The 20116-nt window shown below is 47.5% G+C and overlaps 1 protein-coding gene across 1 annotated transcript in view; it reads right to left on the bottom strand.

Annotated features, from left to right (window-relative positions):
• Positions 1–20116, bottom strand: part of PPP1R12A (protein phosphatase 1 regulatory subunit 12A) — a 297833-nt gene that overhangs the window by 213187 nt on the left and 64530 nt on the right. The window contains exons 2-3 of the mRNA XM_082254983.1: positions 17294–17424; positions 498–616 (exon numbers count right to left, since the gene is read on the bottom strand). Of these exons, the coding sequence (XP_082111109.1) occupies positions 498–616; positions 17294–17424 (250 nt within the window). The remainder of the gene's footprint in view (positions 1–497; positions 617–17293; positions 17425–20116) is intronic.

Here is a 20116-nt window from a genome sequence, read left to right as displayed (position 1 = left end):
CAATCCAGCCTCCACATACAAGGACATAGAAGCTGCAAGATTACATTTTGTTCTTGGATTTAGATCTACTTTAACACATTTGCTAATGTGCACCAAAAGACATTTGCAACATGCTAAGTAGTGTTATAACCGTTTAATTCCTACAAAAAATTGTAAATTGTTAACACTACACCTATAAATCAGGTCTCTTACATTTTGCATAAAAGCCTATTAGATTATCCTAACATTCAAATTAGGTTATTCTTACATTTTTAATCCATTTTTCTAAATTTCAGGAAATCTTCCACCACACAATTTACATTGTAGCTATTCCTTTTCACCATCTAACATGTCACATTACAGTAGAAAGAAAAGGTCTTCTAAAAAAGGATTTTGTTTATCCTGTTGAAATTCTGGACAAGTGCTCTGCATATAAGGGATCCAATGTCTATGTAACGTTTCATCAGTTAAAGCAATTACGCCAATTATATATTCAAAGTAACAAATAAGCTTGTTACCTAGACGGTTGACTTCATTTTGAAGCAGTTCCTCCATTGCCTCCTCCTCAGCAATGTCTAGTGGAGTGTCTCCTTCACTATTTACTGCTCCTACATTTGCTCCTTGACTAATTAAATACCTAAAAGAAAGAAACCAACATTATAAATATACCCAAAACTAAACTGCTCATTTCCAAAAACATGCTGGAAATTACTGAAGCTTTTAGTACCACTATTCAATCATTTTACCTCAAAAGAGGAATTAACCTGAATCACGTAAATAGAGGTGTGGTCTAAAGCAACCAAGGGGGTTCTTTTTTTTTGCCAGTGCAGATTTGAGGTTGAAGGGGTTAAGCAATTTTTTTTCTTGCTATAATCCCGTGTTATATTACATTATGTGCCCCAGTGTATATTTAAAAAAAAAAATCTGTAGCTGTATACCCAATTTCAGAGCGCCACTCACATGACCACCCACCATGGTCCTCCCCGATCCGATAACTATAGCGGGCGGGGCTGAGAATCCCCCACTGACTTCAGCAAGAGAGGCAGGTGCTCACGTGAGCGCCAAGTGGCGCTCTTGAAATAAGGTATACATCTACATATTTTCATAAACAACATACATTGGAGCACAAAATGTAATCCAACACAGGGGATTCCATAACAAAACACATAATTTTAGTAGCAGGAAAGGAGGGGCAGGCACTGACAGCTGACAGAAAGGGAGAGAGGACAAAGGAGAGACAGCAGTATGACGGAGGCACGTAAAGTGACCATGGTATCAGGACTCAGCAGCCATGATAAAATGTGGTCAGTTTACAGAGGTGAGGGCAGCACCAGGCAGGTTCAGCCAGGTATTTTAGGTGATAGAAAGGGCCAAATTTCACAGCACAAGCACTGTGCTGTAGAACACGCTTTAAAAGCAACAGGATTTTTTTTTTTTTTTTGTGGTTACAACCGCATTAAGGCGAAAATCTGATTTGTTGCTAGTGGCAAAAGCCCTTTTTTATTATACCCAAATCACTAATTCAACCAACTTCTTAAAGAGGAAGTAAACTCTGGAAGCTGTGCCCAAAAAGGGCAGAGGGCAAAAGGGCTAGTCACCAGAAGTGCCTGCGGTCGCCCTGCAGCTGATCATTACCCCTTTTAGGAATTATCATGTCTTTGATGGCACACTGTGTGGAGGCAGCCATCTTGATTGAAGCAGGGCTTTGCTTTCTATGTCAGGGCTCCAGCACAGAGAACAGTGACCAACACAATAGTGATAGCAGTGCAACCTTCATGTTTCTCCCATGACTGCCTTACTTTAAAGCATTATTGCACATTAAGACAAAGTGTACTATCATTTTGGCCATGACCTAGAGCAGTGTTTCTCAACTGCGGTCCTCAGGGAGAGATGCAGACTAGAATACTGCAATCACTGAGCAGCAAATTATATCACCTGTGATTTATTTCAGTTTTCTTGCAAACCTGGCCTGTTAGTGTGCCCTGAGGACCGGAGTTGAAACACTGACCCAGAGTCCTAGACTAAAGCCCCGTACACACGATCATTATCGAACGATCTGTCGTCCATTTTTTGTTGCATGCTAGTCTCATGTCGAAAGTGAAGAGGTTATTTTCATATGAATTTTCCCATACGACAGAATTCTACTTCAGGAGTGATGTCATGTGTTGGATTGTTTTGTATGTGTTCTTTCGTCTCTGAGCATGCCTAGCCTTGCTCTCAAGATTTTTTTCTGTCAAAAACTGTACTAATGAAACGAAAACAATCCAAAAATCAGCAGATCGTTAGTCGGACGAAATTTCCCTTCCAATTTTCTTATCGTGTGTACGGGCCTTAACCCACCCTCCACAGATGTAGAAGAACCTTGTTCTACCAGTGTCTGCCTCTGTTTTTTACATCCAGCTCCATTAGTCTCTCCTGGGCACAATAAAGCACCAGAGACTGCTATGGGGCAGTTTCCCTTCAGGACAAAGCTCCATAGAAGCCCATGGGGTTGTAATGTGCAGGTGTGGCCAGAACAGTGCAACTTGTGGTGCTGGATATAAACACTTAAGGCTGCAGACAATGGTTCGAGGTACAGTAAATTCATAAAGTATTCACACTTTTTCAGGGTGCAGGTTAATAGTACAGTTGATTAAAAACATTTTTTTTTCTCATTAATGTACACTCAGTACCTCATACTAACAAAGTGAAAACAGAATTTTAGAAATGTTTGCAAATGTATGAAAAAGCAAAAACGAAAATATCACATTGGCATAAGTATTTAGACCCTTTGCAACAACACTTGAAATTTATCTTGGGTGCCTCCCATTGCTCTTGATGGTTGTGAAGATGTTTCTACACCTTGATAGGAGTCTACCTGTGGCAAATTACGCAACTTGATTGGACATGATTTGGTAAGGCAAACAACTCTATAAAAGGCCTCACAGTTGACAATTCATACCTTAACAGAGCACAAGCCATAGAGGTGAAAAGGAACTGCTTGCAGAGCTCAAAGACAGGATTATAGCAAGACAAAGATCTGGGGGCAGGCTACAAAAAAATGTCTGCTGCACTGAAGGATCCAAAGAGCACAGTGGCCTCTAATTCTGAAATGGAAGGTGTTTGGCACAACCAGGGCTCTTCCAAGAGCAGTTCACAAACTGGGCAATAGGGGGAGAAGGGCCTTAAGAGGTGACCAAGTATCCAATGGTCACTCTGACTAACCTCCAGAGATCCTGTGGAGATGGGACAAAGTTACAGAAGGACAACCATCACTGCAGCCCTCTGCCAATCTGGGCTTTATGGGTGGCTAGACAGAAGCCTCTCAGTGTAAAACACATAAAAGCGCACTGTGCATAGAAGCAATTAAAGGACCAGATTTTCTGGTCTGAAGAAACCAAGACTGAACTGTTTGGCTTCAATTCTAAATGTTCTGTCTGAAGGAAACTCAATTCTAAAAACACAAAACTCACTGTTCAACACCTGCCCAATATCATCCCAACAGTGAAGCATGGTGGTGGCAGCATCATGCTGTGGGGGTGTTTTTCAGCAGCAGGGACTGAGAGACTTGGTAGGGTTGAGGGGAAGCCGAATGGAGAATAAGTACAGAGATGCACTAGATTATCAAAAAAATTGGGGCACCTGTCTTTCCACGCACATAAACTTTAATGGCATCCCAGTCTTAGTCCGTAGGGTACAATATTGAGTTAGCACACCCTTTGCAGCTATAACCGCTTCAACTCTGAGAAGGCAGTCCCACAAAGTTTAGACGTGTGTTTATAGAAATGTCTGACCATTCTTTCAGAAGCGCATTTGTGAGGTCAGGCACTGATGTTGACCGAGAAGGCCTGGGTCACAGTATCTTCTCCAATTCATCCCAAAGGTGTTCAATCAGGTTAAGGTGAGGACTCTGCACAAACCAGTCACATTCCTCCACCCCAAACTATCCTCCATGTCTTTTTGGACTTGTCTTTGTGCACTGGTCCAAATCATTTGGTGGAGGGGGGATTATGGTGTGGGGTTGTTTTAGGGGTTGGGCTTAGCCCTTTAGTTCCAGTGAAGGTAACTCTAAGGCATCAGCGTACCAAGACATTTTGGACAATTTCATGCTTCCGACTTTGTGGGAACAGCCCCTTCCTGTTCCAACATGACTGCACACCAGTCCACAAAGCAAGGTCCATAAAAAGATGGATGAGCAAGGTCGGATTAGAGGAACTTGACTGGCCTGCACATATTTCTGGAACACGCACAGATCTCAAGAGACTGCAGGACCATTCACAATGTGCAGTGCAGCTCGCACATGCACAGTAGGAAGGGTTTACTGCTGGTTTCCCTTACCCAATATGCCAGCTCCTGCACACGAAGTTGATATTTCAGGTGTTTTCTTTTTAACAAAATTCACAGACATTTTTAAAATTCTATTTTCACTTTGTCATTATGGGGTACTGAGTGTAGATTAAGGGGGGGGGGGCAGTATTATCAGGCTGCAACATAATAAAATTGATAAAGTGAAGGGAGTCTGAATACTTTATGAACTGTAGATATACATCTGGAGGGGAACTGTGGGTTTAAGAGGAAAAGGGCAAATGGATAAATTAACTTGGTCTTCACTACTTGCCACCCATTGGACGTCCCCTGGTGGCAGCAAGTATACTGGGATGATGCCTGCACAGATGATACAGGCATCATTCCGGTATTGAATTGATCAGCAGACGATTCCCTTTGTAGAAGTGATTAGAGTGGCTAAATAGCCACCCGATCACTTCTGCATGTGGCGGAAGGGGGTCTCATTCCCCTCCCGCCGTCCAATCACAGAGCCCCGGAATGATGCGACCAGCAGTATCGGCTGCAGGGAACAGGAAGAGGAACCAACGACGTTCCCCTCTCTCTATGACCCCGGAAACAGGAAGCGACGACTGTCAACTGTTCCGCCTCTTTGTTTACCGGCCACTAGTGGTCAGAAAATTAGCCACTCAAGACTGATCTGTGTCTGATCAGCTGCATTGGAGGCCAGAGGAGAGATTTTGGGGTCTAATAGGCTAAAGAGGAATTGTCATGGCCAATGCGGTCACAGGGGATGTTGCTCATCCCTTGTGATTAGGGATGCACCGAAATGAAAATTTTGGGCCGAAACCGAAACCGAAAATGCAGGATGCCCTTGGCCGAAAACCGAAACCGAAACCGAAAATGACTTTTTCCCCAAAAAAAATTTGAAATGGATAGAACAGGGACATAAACCAAAAACTTGGCAGGCTCCTGGGAGAAATGACAGCCCAGCTGAAATTATGGCCCTGCTGTTAAGCAGCCAAGGCCCACCATACTTTTACCTAGCACCTACCCTGTAGGGTGCTACATCTATATAGAAAGCAACCCCCATTCCCCCGTGCTTAAGCGCAAAGCAAACACATACATTACTCCCGCATACATATGTAAATTGATTACACCACACGTGAGGTATTGCTGCGAGAGCAGTAATTCTACCATCAGACCTCCTGCGTGACTCTAAACCGATAACATGTAAAGGAATTTAAACCGTTGCCTATAAAGAATTTTAACCACTTGAGGACTGCCCCATGCAGATATATTGCGGCAGGATGGCCCTCCTGCGGGAAATTACATACCTGTTTAGACAAATCGGGAACCAATCAGCGGGTCCAGCAGATGCAATGACTGCTGGGACCCGCGGATCGTTCACAAGAGGCAGAACGGCAGTCCACCTATGTATACAAGACAGACCGCCATTCTGCCAGTAAGGAATATGGAGATCTTGCGTTTCTGCTAAGCACTGATCTCTGTCTTCCTCCAGTTAGGCCACACCCACAGAGTTCGAAAACACTCCCTAGGAGCACACTTCGATCACCCCTGAGGTTAACCTGAGGTTAACCCCTTCCCTGCCAGTATCAATACATTGAGTGCATTTTTTTTTTTAGCACTGATCAATGTATTACTGTCACTGGTAAGTAGTGTCAAAAGTATCAGGTGTCCAATTTGTCTGCCGCAATGTTGCAGTTCTGCTAAAAATGGCTGAAAACTGCAATTACTAGTAAAAAAACATAAAAATTCCATAAAAATATCAGTTTGTAGATGCTAAAACCTTTTGCGCAAACCAATAAATGCTTATTGGGTTGTTACCACAAACATGTAGCAGATTGGCGTAAATTGATGAATAACCTGGATTTTTAAAATTATTGGATATGTTTTATAGCATAATGTAAATTTTTTTTGTTTTTTTTTTTAATTTGTCGGCTTTTTTGTTTATGGTGCAAAAATTAAACACAGGTGATCAAATGCCACCAAAAGAAAGCGCTATTTGTTGTAAAGGACAAATTGTATTGTATTGTCTATAGCCGACTTAAGGGCCCTTTCACACATGCTTTCCAATCAAGTTGACCTAGATGGACATGATCAGAAGCTCCTTGCAGCAATATGGGCAGGCTAAAAATGGGTAAAAGGACACATGTAGAACAACTACCTCTATTATTACACAGGATTTTTAAAGCGCCAACAGTTTATGCAACACTTTATATTATAAGAGAGACAATACAGTTACAATAAAATACAACAGGGTTAAGAGGGCCCTGCTCAGAAGAGCTTACAATCTAATATGGTGGGGCAAGTCGTACATAAGGTTGTAACTGTGGAGAATGAGCTTACTGAAGTAGTAAAAACAGGGCTTGACAAATTTACTTTAAATCTAAGAGCCAGCAAAAAAAGTTAGGAGCCAGTTTGTCTAGCAGCGTTTAATTATGACGGAGATGGCAGATCTTGAATTTGCACATGGAGGGGACTGGAGCCGGGCATTCTGCTGGGTGGGAAGGCTTTCTCACTGAGTGATTTCAGGGGAGGTGTATCTTTTTTCCCGGAATGTGGGGATTTGACACTTGAGGTTGTTGGTGCTGAAATTTTTAATGTGTGTTATGGTGTGTGGCAGGTTATGTGGGCTGGACTCTGCTCACCTTCCTGCTGGTCTCCAAGGCCACACACGAGGACTGGCAGGAAGGAGAAGGGGTGGGCCACAGTGCACATGGATTGGCTGGTGCTGAGGGAGAGGGGAGCGTGGTGGGTCTGCTGGTGGAGGTTGCCAGTGTGGAGAGGGAGAGAGAAATATTGACTGATGCGGCTTGCGTTTATTTTAAATTTTTTTCAGGTATTGGAGCTGGATCAGCTGCCTGTCGACCAGTGATTTGTTGCGCCTTAACCTCCCCCCCCCCATATACACCCCAGATTATCCCTCCTTTGCATACACACTGGGCCTGCTCACCCTACCCCCTCCCTATATACACACATACTATATATATATATATTTTTTTTTTTTTTACCTGGAGTAATGATAGGAGAAGATGCAAGTAGCGGCTCCCCAGGGCAATGACAGTCCACTGATCTGTTGGGGGGTAGGCTACAAGGGGGGTGGGGGGAGGCTACAAGGGGAGGAAGACCAGCTTGGCGGCTATGAGGCTTGGGCATGGCATGAAGCAGAAGAGCAAACAGCTTCCTGCTCGGGCATTGCGGAGGAGGAGACAGTGGCCACCTCAGAACAGGAGCACGGCCTGGTGCCCTGATTATGTCACTCACATGGCACAGACATCGGCATTCTGCACAGCCTGCTGCCTGGTTTCCGGGCAACCACAGACCAGCTGGGAGGAGAGAGAAGGATCGGCCGGCACCCAGAGCTGAATGTTTGGCACGTCTGGCGATAAGAGTTGGTGAGTGGGCTGGTGGATGCCCAGGCGCCAGGACGTTCTGGTCAACCTGGCGCCTGGAGTTTGTCGAGCCCTGTAGTAAAAGATTAGTGGGAAGCGTAATAGGCTTCCCTGAAGAGATGAGTTTTCAGGGATCGCCAGGCAGATAGTAGGAGTAGGAAATAGCCGGACAGGTTGAGACATTTATCAGCATTTTATTTGTGCAGTAAATTCTAAATACTACATGAAAGTCTCAAAAGCAAAAAAAAAAAATTGAGGGTAAAAATTACAATTTCCCATCTGCCCTACAGCTTACAATGCATTTTATCACAATATTGCACTAGTGACTGAATAAGATCATGCACAAAAGGGCTCTAGAATCACTTAGGAAGGCATATTTAACCTTTAGGCTCATGCACACTGCAGCTCAAAGAAGTTGAGAGAAGCCGCTCCTACAGGCTTTTGGGCGCTCATTTATTCTGCTTATAAACTCCCCTCCATGTTAGCCAATGTGTCTATGCTTTTCAGGCATAAGCTCCTACAGGCAGAAAAACCCCAAACTTGCATTTCTGAGAGGAGCTAGTGCACAGAAAAAAAAAAAAAACTTCTTCAAGCTGAAATTAAAGCTCAAATGCCTGTAAAAGCAGCTTTTTCTTTTTTTTTTTTTGAGCTGCAGTAAGCCCCTATATATAATCTGAAATGAGTAATTTTTTGAACAATGTAGTAAGCCTTACTGTTTGTATCACACATCATATGGACCTGATTGGGGGGGTTGCATACACTCCTGATGGCTTCAGCCACCGGGCGCGTGTGTGTGTACATCTGACAAGCAGACTTCTGGCTGTCAGACAGAGGCGCAAGATTATCTGCACCCACCCTCGCCCAGTAACTGTCCTTTATATGATGAAAAAAAACGGAATTTTTGTAAAATCTTACCTGTAAAATTCCTTTCTCTGAGTCCTCCGACAGTCGCCGCCTCTTCATATTCGTCACAATGGGTATTAGACTTTGCTCCAAAGGAGTAGCTAGGCAACAGAATATGTTAACATTAAAGCTTTTAACATATCCCACCCACAGGGGGTGGTCCCCTCAGTCAATACCCTCCTACTTCCTGCAAACATATCTCAGTTTCAGTGGAATAGCAGTAGAGTATACAACCAAACCCCAAAAGAGGGGCGGGGGCGGCGACTGTCGGAGGACTCAGAGAAAGGAATTTTACAGGTAAGATTTTACAAAAATTCCGTTTTCTCTTACATCCTCCGACAGTCGCCGCCTCTTCATATTCGTCACAATGGGGACGTCCCAAAGCAGTGCAAACATGAGGGGTGGGAAACGCAGCCGCGCCGTAAGGCAACGCAGTCTCCACATCAAAGAAAGGAACCTTACCAAAGGACGGACACCAGCTGAGCAACAGGAAAAAAACGTGCTCAACAGGAGCAACAACCCAGGAAAAACAAATAACCCAGGGATAAAAACGTATCCCAACAGCCAGGGGTCCAAAACAAAGGACCCTAAGGAACTGCTGCACTAAGAACCTTGCGGCCAAAGGAAGCATCTGCCGTTGCCTGAACATCTACTCTGTAGAATTTTGTGAAAGTGTGTACGGTCGACCAGGTCGCCGCCTTACACACCTGGGCCACAGAAGCCCCATGACGACAGGCCCAAGACGTACTCAGACATCTAGTAGAGTGCGCCTTCACAGGCACAGGAGGAACTTTTCCCTGCAAAGCATATGCCTGTCCAATGGTCTGTCTGATCCATTTGGCGATGGTAGAAGCCGACGCCGCCATACCCTTCCGAGGACCCTCCGGAAGGACAAAGAATCCGTCTTGCGAAAAGACTCAGCCGATTCAAGGTAAACCCTTATCGCCCGAACAACATCCAAAGAGTGCAACCTCACCTCCTTCGGATGTTTAGGCACAGAGAAGGTAAGACAATATCCTCATTGAGATGGAATGCCGAAACCCGCTTCGGAAGAAAAGGATTAGGTCGCAAGACCACCTTATCCAAGTGAATGACCAGATACGGAGACTTGCAGGACAAAGCCGCCAGCTCCGACACTCTGCGAGCCGAAGTGATCGCCACCAAAAAGGCGACCTTTTTGGACAACATGGACAACGAGATCTCCCTGATCTGTTCAAAAGGAGCACGTTGTAACACAGATAGAACGAGATTCAAGTCCCAAGGAGGCAGAGGTTCCCTCCTAGGAGGGACCAGATGCCGCACTCCTTGAACAAAAGTGGCAACCAAGGAGTTAGAAGCCACAGGACGTTGAAAAAGAACGGCCAGCGCAGGCACCTGACCCTTGACCGTAGCCAGCGCCAAACGCTGGTCGACACCCGTTTGAAGGAAGGACAACACTCGAAAACAAGTACGTGCGAGGTGAAAACCCCCTGGACTCTAACCAGGCAAAATAGGCCTTCCAAGTACGGTAATAGACCTTCCCTGAGGAAGGTTTCGTCGCGTTGATCAAAGTGTGAATGACCTCAGGGGAGAGACCCCTATCCTTCAGGACCTCGGTCTCAACAGCCAGGCCGTCAAAGCCGGCGACTGTAAAGCAGGATGGAATATCGGGCCCTAAGACAGGAGATCGCCTCGAAGAGGTAGACGCCATGGGGCGTCGACCGCCAGATTCACGAGGTCTGCGTACCAGGACCGGCGAGGCCAGTCCGATGCCACAAGAATCACCGTGCTGCGTTCCGAGTGCAGCCTGCGGAGCAACCTGGACAGCAATTGAATCGGTGGAAACGCATACATCAGTCTGTACTGATGCCACGGGGCCACCAACGCGTCTGATGAGTCTGCCCGAGGGTCGCGCGTCCTTGCCACGAACCTTCTTACCTTGTTGTTCAGACGAGACGCGAACAGGTCCACATCTGGAAGACCCCACTTCACGCACAACATCTGGAAGACAGCCGGGTGGAGAGACCATTCCCCCTGATCCAGGGTCTGGTGACTCAGATAGTCCGCCTGCCAGTTCTCCACCCCCGGAATGTGAACTGCCGTAATCGCCGGAACATGAGTCTCGGCCCAAGACAGAATGTCGGCCACTTCCCGAGCCGCTCGGGCACTCCTGGTGCCCCCTTGGTGGTTGATGTAGGCCACCGCCGTGGCATTGTCCGTCTGCACCCCAACCGGACAGCCCTGCAGTCGGTCCGTCCAGCGACGAAGGCAGAGATTTATCGCACGCAATTCCAGAATGTTGATCGGAAGGGAGGACTTCCCCCTCCGACCAAGTTCCCTGGGCGGACAGAACGCCCAGAACACCACCCCAGCCCGACAGGCTGGCATCCGTGGTGATCACTGTCCATGAGATAGGACGAAAGGACTTGCCCCCCGACATCATCGGGGACTGGAGCCACCACAGAAGATCCCTTCTGGTGCGAAGGCTCAACGAAATTAGAAGATCCAGAGATTGGGGTCGCCCGTCCCACTTGGACAGGATCTCCGCTTGGAGACCCCGCGTGTGAAACTGGGCGAAGGGAATCGCCTCGAAAGCCGAGACCATCAATCCCAGACATCTCATGGGACGAGCACGGACTGTCCCTGAGGGACCTGACTTCCTCCTGAAGAGTCCTGAGCTTGTCTTCCGGCAGGAAGACCTTCGCCTGGATCGAGTCCAGGATCATTCCCAGGTAGGGAAGACGAACCGACGGACTCAGCGTCGACTTTGGAAAATTTATCGTCCAACCAAACTCCTGTAGAGTTTGCATCGTGACGGACAGGCCCTTTTCCAGACCCTGACTGGACGCAGACCGAACCAGAATGTCGTCCAGATACCCCAGGACAGAGATGCCCTGAGCTCTCAAAGCCAGAACGGGTGCAAGCACCTTGGTGAAAACCCGAGGAGCCGAGGCGAGACCAAAAGGCAACGCCACGAATTGGTAATGATCCTCCGCAATGGCGAATCGAAGGAACCTCTGGTGACCCTCGAAAATCGGGATGTGAAGGTACGCATCCTTCAGATCGATGGGAGGCCATGAATTCCCCCGGAACCAGGGCAGCCACCACCGACCGCAGGGACTCCATGCGGAACTTGCGAACCCGCACAAAGCCTTTAAGTCCAGAATTGGACGAACCTTGCCCTCCTTTCTGGGCACAGTGAACAGATTGGAATAAAACCCCCGAAATCTGTCCCGATGAGGCACCGGAACCACCACTCCCTGAGCCCTCAGGTCCCGCACCGCTAAGTGCAGGTCCCGCAAACACTCCGGAGACAGTTGAAGATTTGAGGGAAAGAATCTGCTCTCCGGCCGAGAGAGAAACTCGATCTTGTAGCCAGATCGAACGATTTCCTGAACCCACCGGTCCCGCACGCGGGCCAGCCAGGGTTGAAGAAAAAAGAGCAAGCGTCCCCCCACCCCAGAACTGGGTGAGGGCGCCCCTTCAGGCCGCACTGTTATGGGCAGAGGGTCCGGACTGACCGGACTTCTGTTTACCAGGCCACGGCTTCTTTTGGGAGCCTTGACCCTTGAACGGTTTGCCCTTGTAGTGCGACCGAAAGGCACGAAAGGACCCCTGAAGAGGCCGAAAATTAGTATGCTTACCAGGAGCCCCCTTAGCTTTGGGGAAGTGGGGCAAGAGCGTGCTCTTACCGCCCGTGATCCCCTTTATCAACGTATCCAAGGACTCCCCAAAAAGGCGAGATCCATCATAAGGCAGATTGGCTAAGGTCTTGCGCGAAGATTGGTCCACCGACCAACACTTCAACCAAACCAGGCGGCGAGACAACACCGCCACGCTTTGTACACGTGCCGCCAACGGCACTAAGTCCAAGTCCGCATCACACAGGTACATGACACCCTGATGGATTTGATCCACCATATCCAATGTCGCCGGTGAGGCCAAATCAGCCACTAGGACGCGCCTAAGCACCTGCGTCCAACTTGCGACAGCCTGGGCTGCCATAAGAGAGGCAAACAGAGCTTTAAGCATCGAACCCGTAACAGAATAAGTATGACGGGCAAGAGACTCCATTCTCCTATCCGTGGCATCCTCTGCAGGAATAGCAGTGGATTTGTTCAAAACCGCAATTGCGTGATCCACCGGGGGTGGCACACACCACCGTTCATCAGTGGCAGGCGTGAAAGGATAACGCAGCCTGAACCTACTTGGCACAGCAAAAGGTTTGCGTAAATTGCGCCATTGTTCCTTAACAGCGCGCTGCAAATCATCAGTACAGGGAAAGACCTGCGATGTCTTGCGTCTTTTCTGCGTCCCATAAGCCGCCAAGGCAGCGGGAGGACACAGTTCATCCTGCAAACGCAGCGTTTGTTTTATAGAAGCAACCAATTCATCCATGATTGCAAGCTCTTCAGGCGAGCCAGGGGGAGAATTATCAACCCCTTCAACCTCCGCCTCCACCTCGGACCCCACGAGATCCAGGGAGGAACGGGACCCTGATAAGGAGACCCCAGCCATAGCAGCCCCATCACCTTCACCCTCAGAATCAGAGGAAATAGAAACTCTGGGTATTTTAGTGGATTGAGCAGCCACCAGCATCTGCACCTGAGCAGCAAGGTTAGCCACCACTTCGGCTAAATCCCCCCCTGGAGGGGAAACAGCAGTCCCCTGGCTTCCCACCAAGGTGGCAGGAAATTTGCCCTCCTGAGAATCCATTTGCCCCAAAAAAATATGCAGGAGAAGAAAGAGTTAACTGCCCCTTTAACAAGCGCGGCGAGCGCAGCCCACCGCACACACACACACAAGCACAATGAGACCCCCACAGGGATAAAACTGAACACAGGCAATGGATATAGGAAGGAACAGAAGGATAAAACCTGAGGAGACCGCTGCTGCCGCCTCGATCGGTGCACCCAGGAAAGAGGAAGTGATGTAATCAGGGCGCTCTATTAAAGCCTATGGAAGGCTACAAGAAAATGGCCGCCCGCAGTGAAAACATGCGGCTTGAGCGAGCGCAGGCAAAATGGCGCCGTTTGGCGCCGAAACCGCCGCTCCCCCACTACTGTGATGCATAGAACACCATCCATGTAAAAAAAACATGGCGGATTGCCGCAGCGATCGCTGTATCGTGCCCCAAACATGCCAAAAACATGCCCCACAGCACACAGCCCTTCACACTGTACACAGGCTGACACAGACAGTGCCACACAGCCCCCCCCCCCCCCCTGCAGCCCAGAGCATGCAGCCAGAGCGATAGGGAGACAAACAGTGCGAACAGAGGCAGGTTACACAGTCCCAGACTGACACCCCCCCGACAGACAGGTCCCCACATAGATACACTTACCTCATAATGGTGTGGGGAACCCGCACAGGCGAACAAGCCGCTGCACATGAGGCAGGGAGAGTCGCATCCAGGACGCACAAAATCGGGGTTAAGAAACCGCACAGCGTCCAGTGAGGTAGCCACCTCACCAATCATCCCTGCACCGAACAGGGATGGGTCGTTCACTGCGCCAGGAGCGTTACCTGGCTGAACGCTCGACGGCAGGCTGGGAAGCCACTGACCCATGACCTGCGACCAGGGGGATCAGCCCGAGACCCAGCCCGCACGAATCCTCTTCATCAGAAGAACTAACGCTGACAAAAAGAACAGCTAAGTAAAGAGAGAGAAAAAACTCAAACAAAAAATCAAAAAAGAAGAGAAAGGCTGAGGCAAAAAGCCCCAGCATAGAGAGATCCAGCTACTCCTGACAAGCTAGACATTGAAACTGAGATATGGTTGCAGGAAGTAGGAGGGTATTGACTGAGGGGACCACCCCCTGTGGGTGGGATATGTTAAAAGCTTTAATGTTAACATATTCTGTTGCCTAGCTACTCCTTCGGAGCAAAGTCTAATACCCATTGTGACGAATATGAAGAGGCGGCGACTGTGGGAGGACGCAAGAGAAAAATAAATTTCTAATTCTGAAATATTAAAGTTCCAAGCACATAAAATCCCCCCACAAAACATGTAAGAACCCCACCCCCACCGTACTAACATAAGTGCATGCGGCATGGGCACCTACAAATAAAACGTTTATTGCAGTACACTTTTCAAATCACACATGCTGGAGTAAGCAATATTTCTAATGCTAGACCTCCTCCGTAAGGCTAAACTGATGACCTACAGGGGTCTATCCTATGACAAATATAAAGTACTAACATATTTCATGGGCACACACAAATTTAAGGTTTGACATGTTGGGTATGCATTTACTTACAACCTCATATTTTACCAAAATATTAGGAAATGTATAATTTGTGTATTTTTACTAAATTATTGCATTTCCTAGACCTGGGGTAATACCCTGTGATATAAAAAATATTTCTTCTCTGGGGGGGGGGGGGGGGGGGGTGGACGGTAACCTGTAGGGATGCACCGAATATTCGGCGGCCGAACATTATTCGGCCGAAAATAGAAAAAATAGCACTTTCGGTGTTCGGCCAAATAAGTCAAAAGGCCGAATAATTTTGTGCCGAATAATAGGGCCGTAGGCGATATTCATATCGCCGAGGTCACGATATTTACAGGGGGAAGGGACTCTGAGGAGGACAGGAGGACTCACAGACTTCCGTGTTAGGCAGGGGAAGCCGGGACACTTCAGCGGTGAGCATACATACATTACTCACTCGTGCACTGCAGCCCGCCCCACACATTCAGTGAGTCTTACTCTCCTCCCTAGTTTTTTCAATGGCACATTCAGGAAGCCAATCACGCCGTGATTAGCTGCACAGCGAACCAATCACGCGTGCCTGCACACCTGATTGGTTCCGCTGTGCCGCTACTCACGGCGTGATTGGCTTCCTGAATGTGCCATTGAAAAAACTAGGGAGGAGAGTAAGACTCACTGAATGTGTGAGTAATGTATGTATGCGGCTGTGCTCCTTTCCAGGCTCCTACTAGTCCACCTCCAGCCTCCTACTACCACCACTATGAGAGACTGTCTGTCACTGTATAATCTGATCGAGTCCACACTGACACTGACTGACTGTCACTGAGTAATTGATGTTACCACATTAACCCTGACCTGACCAGTGCCCTGTATCTGCAATTAAAATTTACAAGGCTGCCTGCATGCTTCCTGATTTCCATTCCCAGCATCCTTCCCAATCCCTACAGTGTCACTAACATTAACCCTATGGTACAAGGCTGCAGTGTGCACTGAATCCCATTCCCTACAGTAACATTTAGGGAGAGAGAGACATGAGAGGACGAGAGAGAGAGAGAGAGAGAGAGAGACACGAGAGGACAAAAAATTGGCAAAATAAATGGAAAAAATGCGAAACACCGCGTTCGGTATTCGGCCTTCGGCCAAATATTTTATTATTATTCGGCTTCGGCCAAGAATTTCATTTCGGTGCATCCCTAGTAACCTGATCTTCAACAGGTGACGGGTAGACCGCAAAGGCGTCCCACTGCTGCCGACCCAGTCCTTTGCCCATAGCGGTGCATGTGCACGCTCACCCAGTTCAAAGCTACAGAGGCAGCCCCACCCTTGGCATACGTGTGGTGGAAAAATCCTCCAGAAAAGCTAGGGCAGGTTTGGCTCTTCTCCGAACACGCCCAAGCTCTTCCAATGGATATTGTATGCTTACCACCGTCCCTCTTCCCCAATCCAAGGATACCATGTGGGAAGGTGAAAGAGGAATCAGCGACACGACACCTTCCCTGTGCCACTCTACATTAAAAAACGTCTGTGCCTTCTAAACACTCCAGCCCTCCTCATGCCCTCCTGACACCACAGCCCTCTTAACCCCCAGCATTAGGAGGATGATCGCATGACACCTCAGCTCTCCTAATCCCCCCCAATACTATACCCTCCTGTCCCCCCCAGTGCCATGCCCACCTGACCCCCATACGTCACCCTACATCCTACTGACCCACGAAAGCCGCCCTACATCCTACTGACCTCTGTACACTGCGCCTTACCTACTGAGCCCTGGAAGCTGTCCTACATATGGCTTGCACTGGCCAGAAATCAAAGCAGATAGCCAGGCCTGAAACTAGTCAATTTGCCTGCAGTACCAGATGTTCCGCTTTCATTATGAACTCCGGCATCAGACTCCAGATAACCAATTACTACCCAGACATGAAAAAATCATGAAAGTGAATGCCGAGTTTCTCACTAAAACCAACTTAAGGTAGGCTAAGTTTACATTTTTACAGTGACAGTTTTAGTAGAGATTTGTCCAAGTGTGATCTTTGATCACTTCAATGTTGTCCAGGTAGATCTCCATCTCTTGGATTGCCTACCCCTGCTCTAGGGTGTCTGCTATAAAAAAAAAAAAAAAAATGGATTTTGTCTTACCGTAAAATCCTTTTCTCTGACGTACACAGCTCCATGTCTTCTAGACCTTTAGGTTTATGCTGCTATATCTTCAGGAGTAGGACTAGGCGGAAACATTTTTGGCTACGCCCCTGAGGCAGTCCCAGGGGGTATACCATCAAACTTAAGTCCTTTAGCAGGAAGTGATGGTATACCCCCTGGGACTGCCTCAGGGGCGTAGCAAAAAATGTCCTACTCCTGAAGAGAGAAGCATAAACCCAAAGGTCTAGAAGACACGGAGCTGTGTCCGTCAGTGAACGAAATAGAAAATATATTTTAGGGGTTTATGCAATCTTTAGGCTTAAAATGATTGTTTAAACGTGTGCAAAAAAAAAAAAACGCAAAATCTAATAGCGGCAAAAGGGTTAAGAAAAAAAAAAGACTCACTCAGCTATGTCAATATATCCACAGGAAGAAGCAGCATGTAGTGGTATCCAACCTTCATTGTCTGGTTGATTAATACTGGCTCCATTTTCAACAAGAAATTTGACCATCTCAAGATTATCATCGATGCAAGCCTGAAAAAGAAATGTAAAGTATTAAAACAAAAAAAGGTACAAAACAAGCCAGCCTCTCCCTTTCTTCACATGTTCAAGTGCAAGTAGATTCTATAGCAATTTGCACAGCTGGTACCATTCACACTAAAAGATCCCAAATGCAATATTTTCAGTATATATATATATATACACACACACACACTATATATATATATATATATATATATATATATATATATATATATATATATATAAAGCACTGTTAACAGTAAAGGAGATCTTAAAGTGCTATTGGGCCCGAATGCAAAGATTACATTGCAGCTTACCAATCTTGGCACATGGGCAAAGATGGCCAATAAAGAAGCAGAAAACCTTCCCTGTCTTTGTGCATGTGTAACATTTCCACGGTAAGGCCCCAAAAAGGCCAAACAGAGCCTGCCAGTGAACAAGCACACATACGAGAATTGTGGTGCACAGGGGGGGGGGGGACTTTTAAGTTTAAAAGGACTTTTATAAACAATTTAAAAGATACCTACAACCTGAACAAGACAGGTATGGTTTATATGAAAACCATTGCAAGCTTTAATGTCAATGTTAGTAGCAATGAAAATCCTTCTTCCATACTGTAATACACATAGCAAGACTGAAAAATGCAGCCACTATGCATTCAGACCATAGCTGTTCCTGAGAGAATGAACAGTGCATGCTGCACATTCAAGGCAAAGGAGTAGCCAGCCGTCTTAAGTTATTTGACCAAATTTGGTCAGCTGATTGTGCCTTATTTGGCAACAATGAGCCTGAACAGCTCAAACATTCTTTTTACTAGTCATTATGTGGTTAGCTAGTATGAGTTTCTTTTCAGGGAAGGTCTAGCATTCAGAAGTGTTCAAAGAACAAATTTGATTTCTTTGGTATTCAATTTAGTTTTGACAACTAAACTAACTCATCACTAGACCACCAATGACCTTCCCCATCATCACATTACACAAGTTGATTTAAAAAAAAAAAAAATCAATACAATTTAGTCAAGTAAAATACGGTGCAATGTTCACAATTCTAACATTTTGCTATTAAAAGTCATGGAAATCTAGGCCTAAATAAATCATGTTGACATACAAAAGACGGGTTGAATATTACTGTGCAAAAAAAGTTTCTGCTTTATAAAAAATCATTAATTCTGAAAGTCGGTGGCGGAACTACCAGGGTTGCAATGGTCGCAAGTACAACCAGGCCATAGAGGTCTGCCATTGTGGGGGGGCCCACCTGCCCCCACCTGCTGCTTATTCCACTGTGGGGGGCCCGCCGTCAGCCGTTTATTTCACTGTGTGAGGAGGGGGGGGGCGCCGACGGCCACTTATTCCACTGAGAAGGGGGGTCGTGGATTCCAGTGTGCGAGGGGACCCGCCGCCAGCCGATTAAACCACTGTGCAAAGGGGGGCGGTTCCACCAGCCACCTCTATTCCACTGTGCGAGGGGGGGGGGCGCCAACGGATTATTCCACTGTGCAAGGACCTACTGCTGTTAAAGACATGGATGGGAGTCGGCAGGGCACTCACTGCCATACTCACACAGCAAACTGCCTGCCCACCCTGCTTCACCCATTGCTGCAGACAGATGCCATAGGCAGAAGGCAGGTGCTGGACGAGAACGTCAAGACGACCGCTGACAGACAATAGCGCAAAGGAGGAGCAGCATCACTGGAGGCACGAATGACACCAAGAGCAAGTGCCCCCATATCACCGCTGCCTGTGACTGACACCCAAACCCCACCATTACCATCACTGCCTCCTCTGACTGACCCCCCCCCATCACCGCTGCCTCTGACTGAACTCCCCCTTTCACCACCACTGCTTCCCCTGATTGACCCTCCCCCCATCACCACCACCACTGCCTCTTGACTGACCCCCCCCACCACTGCTGCCTCTGACTGATTCCATCCCCCTCCCACATCAGGCAGTGGCGATGGGGAAAGGGGGGTGACGGTGAAAGTGGCCTGATGTCATCCCTATCCCCCCCCCTCCCATCAGCAGTGCCACTAATGTCATCCCTATCCCCCCCTCCCATCACCAGTGCCACTAATGTCAGCCCTATTCCCCCCCCCCAAATCACCAGTGCCACTGTCATCCCTATCCCCCCCCCAATCACCAGTGCCACTGTCATCCCTATCCCCCCACCCCCCCCCCCCAATCACCAGTGCCACTAATGTCATCCCTACCACCCCCCATCACCAGTGCCACTAATGTCACCCTTAACCCCCCCCCCCCACTGCCACTCTCGTCATGCTATCCCACCAATACTACTGATATCATCCCTATCCCACTGATGTCATCCCTATCCCACCACCACCACTGCCACTCAAGTCATCCTTATCCCACCATACCTGCCACTGATGTCATCCTTATCCCACCATACCTGCCACTGATGTCATCCCTATCCCACTACCACTAATTTCAATCCTACGCTATCCTCACCACCACAGTTACAGTAAGTTGAAATTAGAAAACGGAAATGTTTTACAGTTTTATAGTGAAAAAAGAAAATCACTCTTTTCCCTCCCTATCCCACCGCCACCGATGTCATCCCTTTCCCACAACCGCTACTGATGTCATCCCTATGCCACCCACCACTGTCACAGTAAGTTGAAATCAGAAACAGAAATAGTTTACAGTTAGAGAGCTAGAGAGCGGAAAAAAAAAAAAAGTATCAAAATCAT

The sequence above is a fragment of the Pelophylax lessonae genome (assembly GCF_965119305.1).
Source record: "Pelophylax lessonae genome assembly, chromosome: 4".
Taxonomy (NCBI): Eukaryota; Metazoa; Chordata; class Amphibia; order Anura; family Ranidae; genus Pelophylax; species Pelophylax lessonae.
Note: the sequence above shows the minus strand (reverse complement) of the source record. Positions and strands in the feature narration are given on the sequence as shown.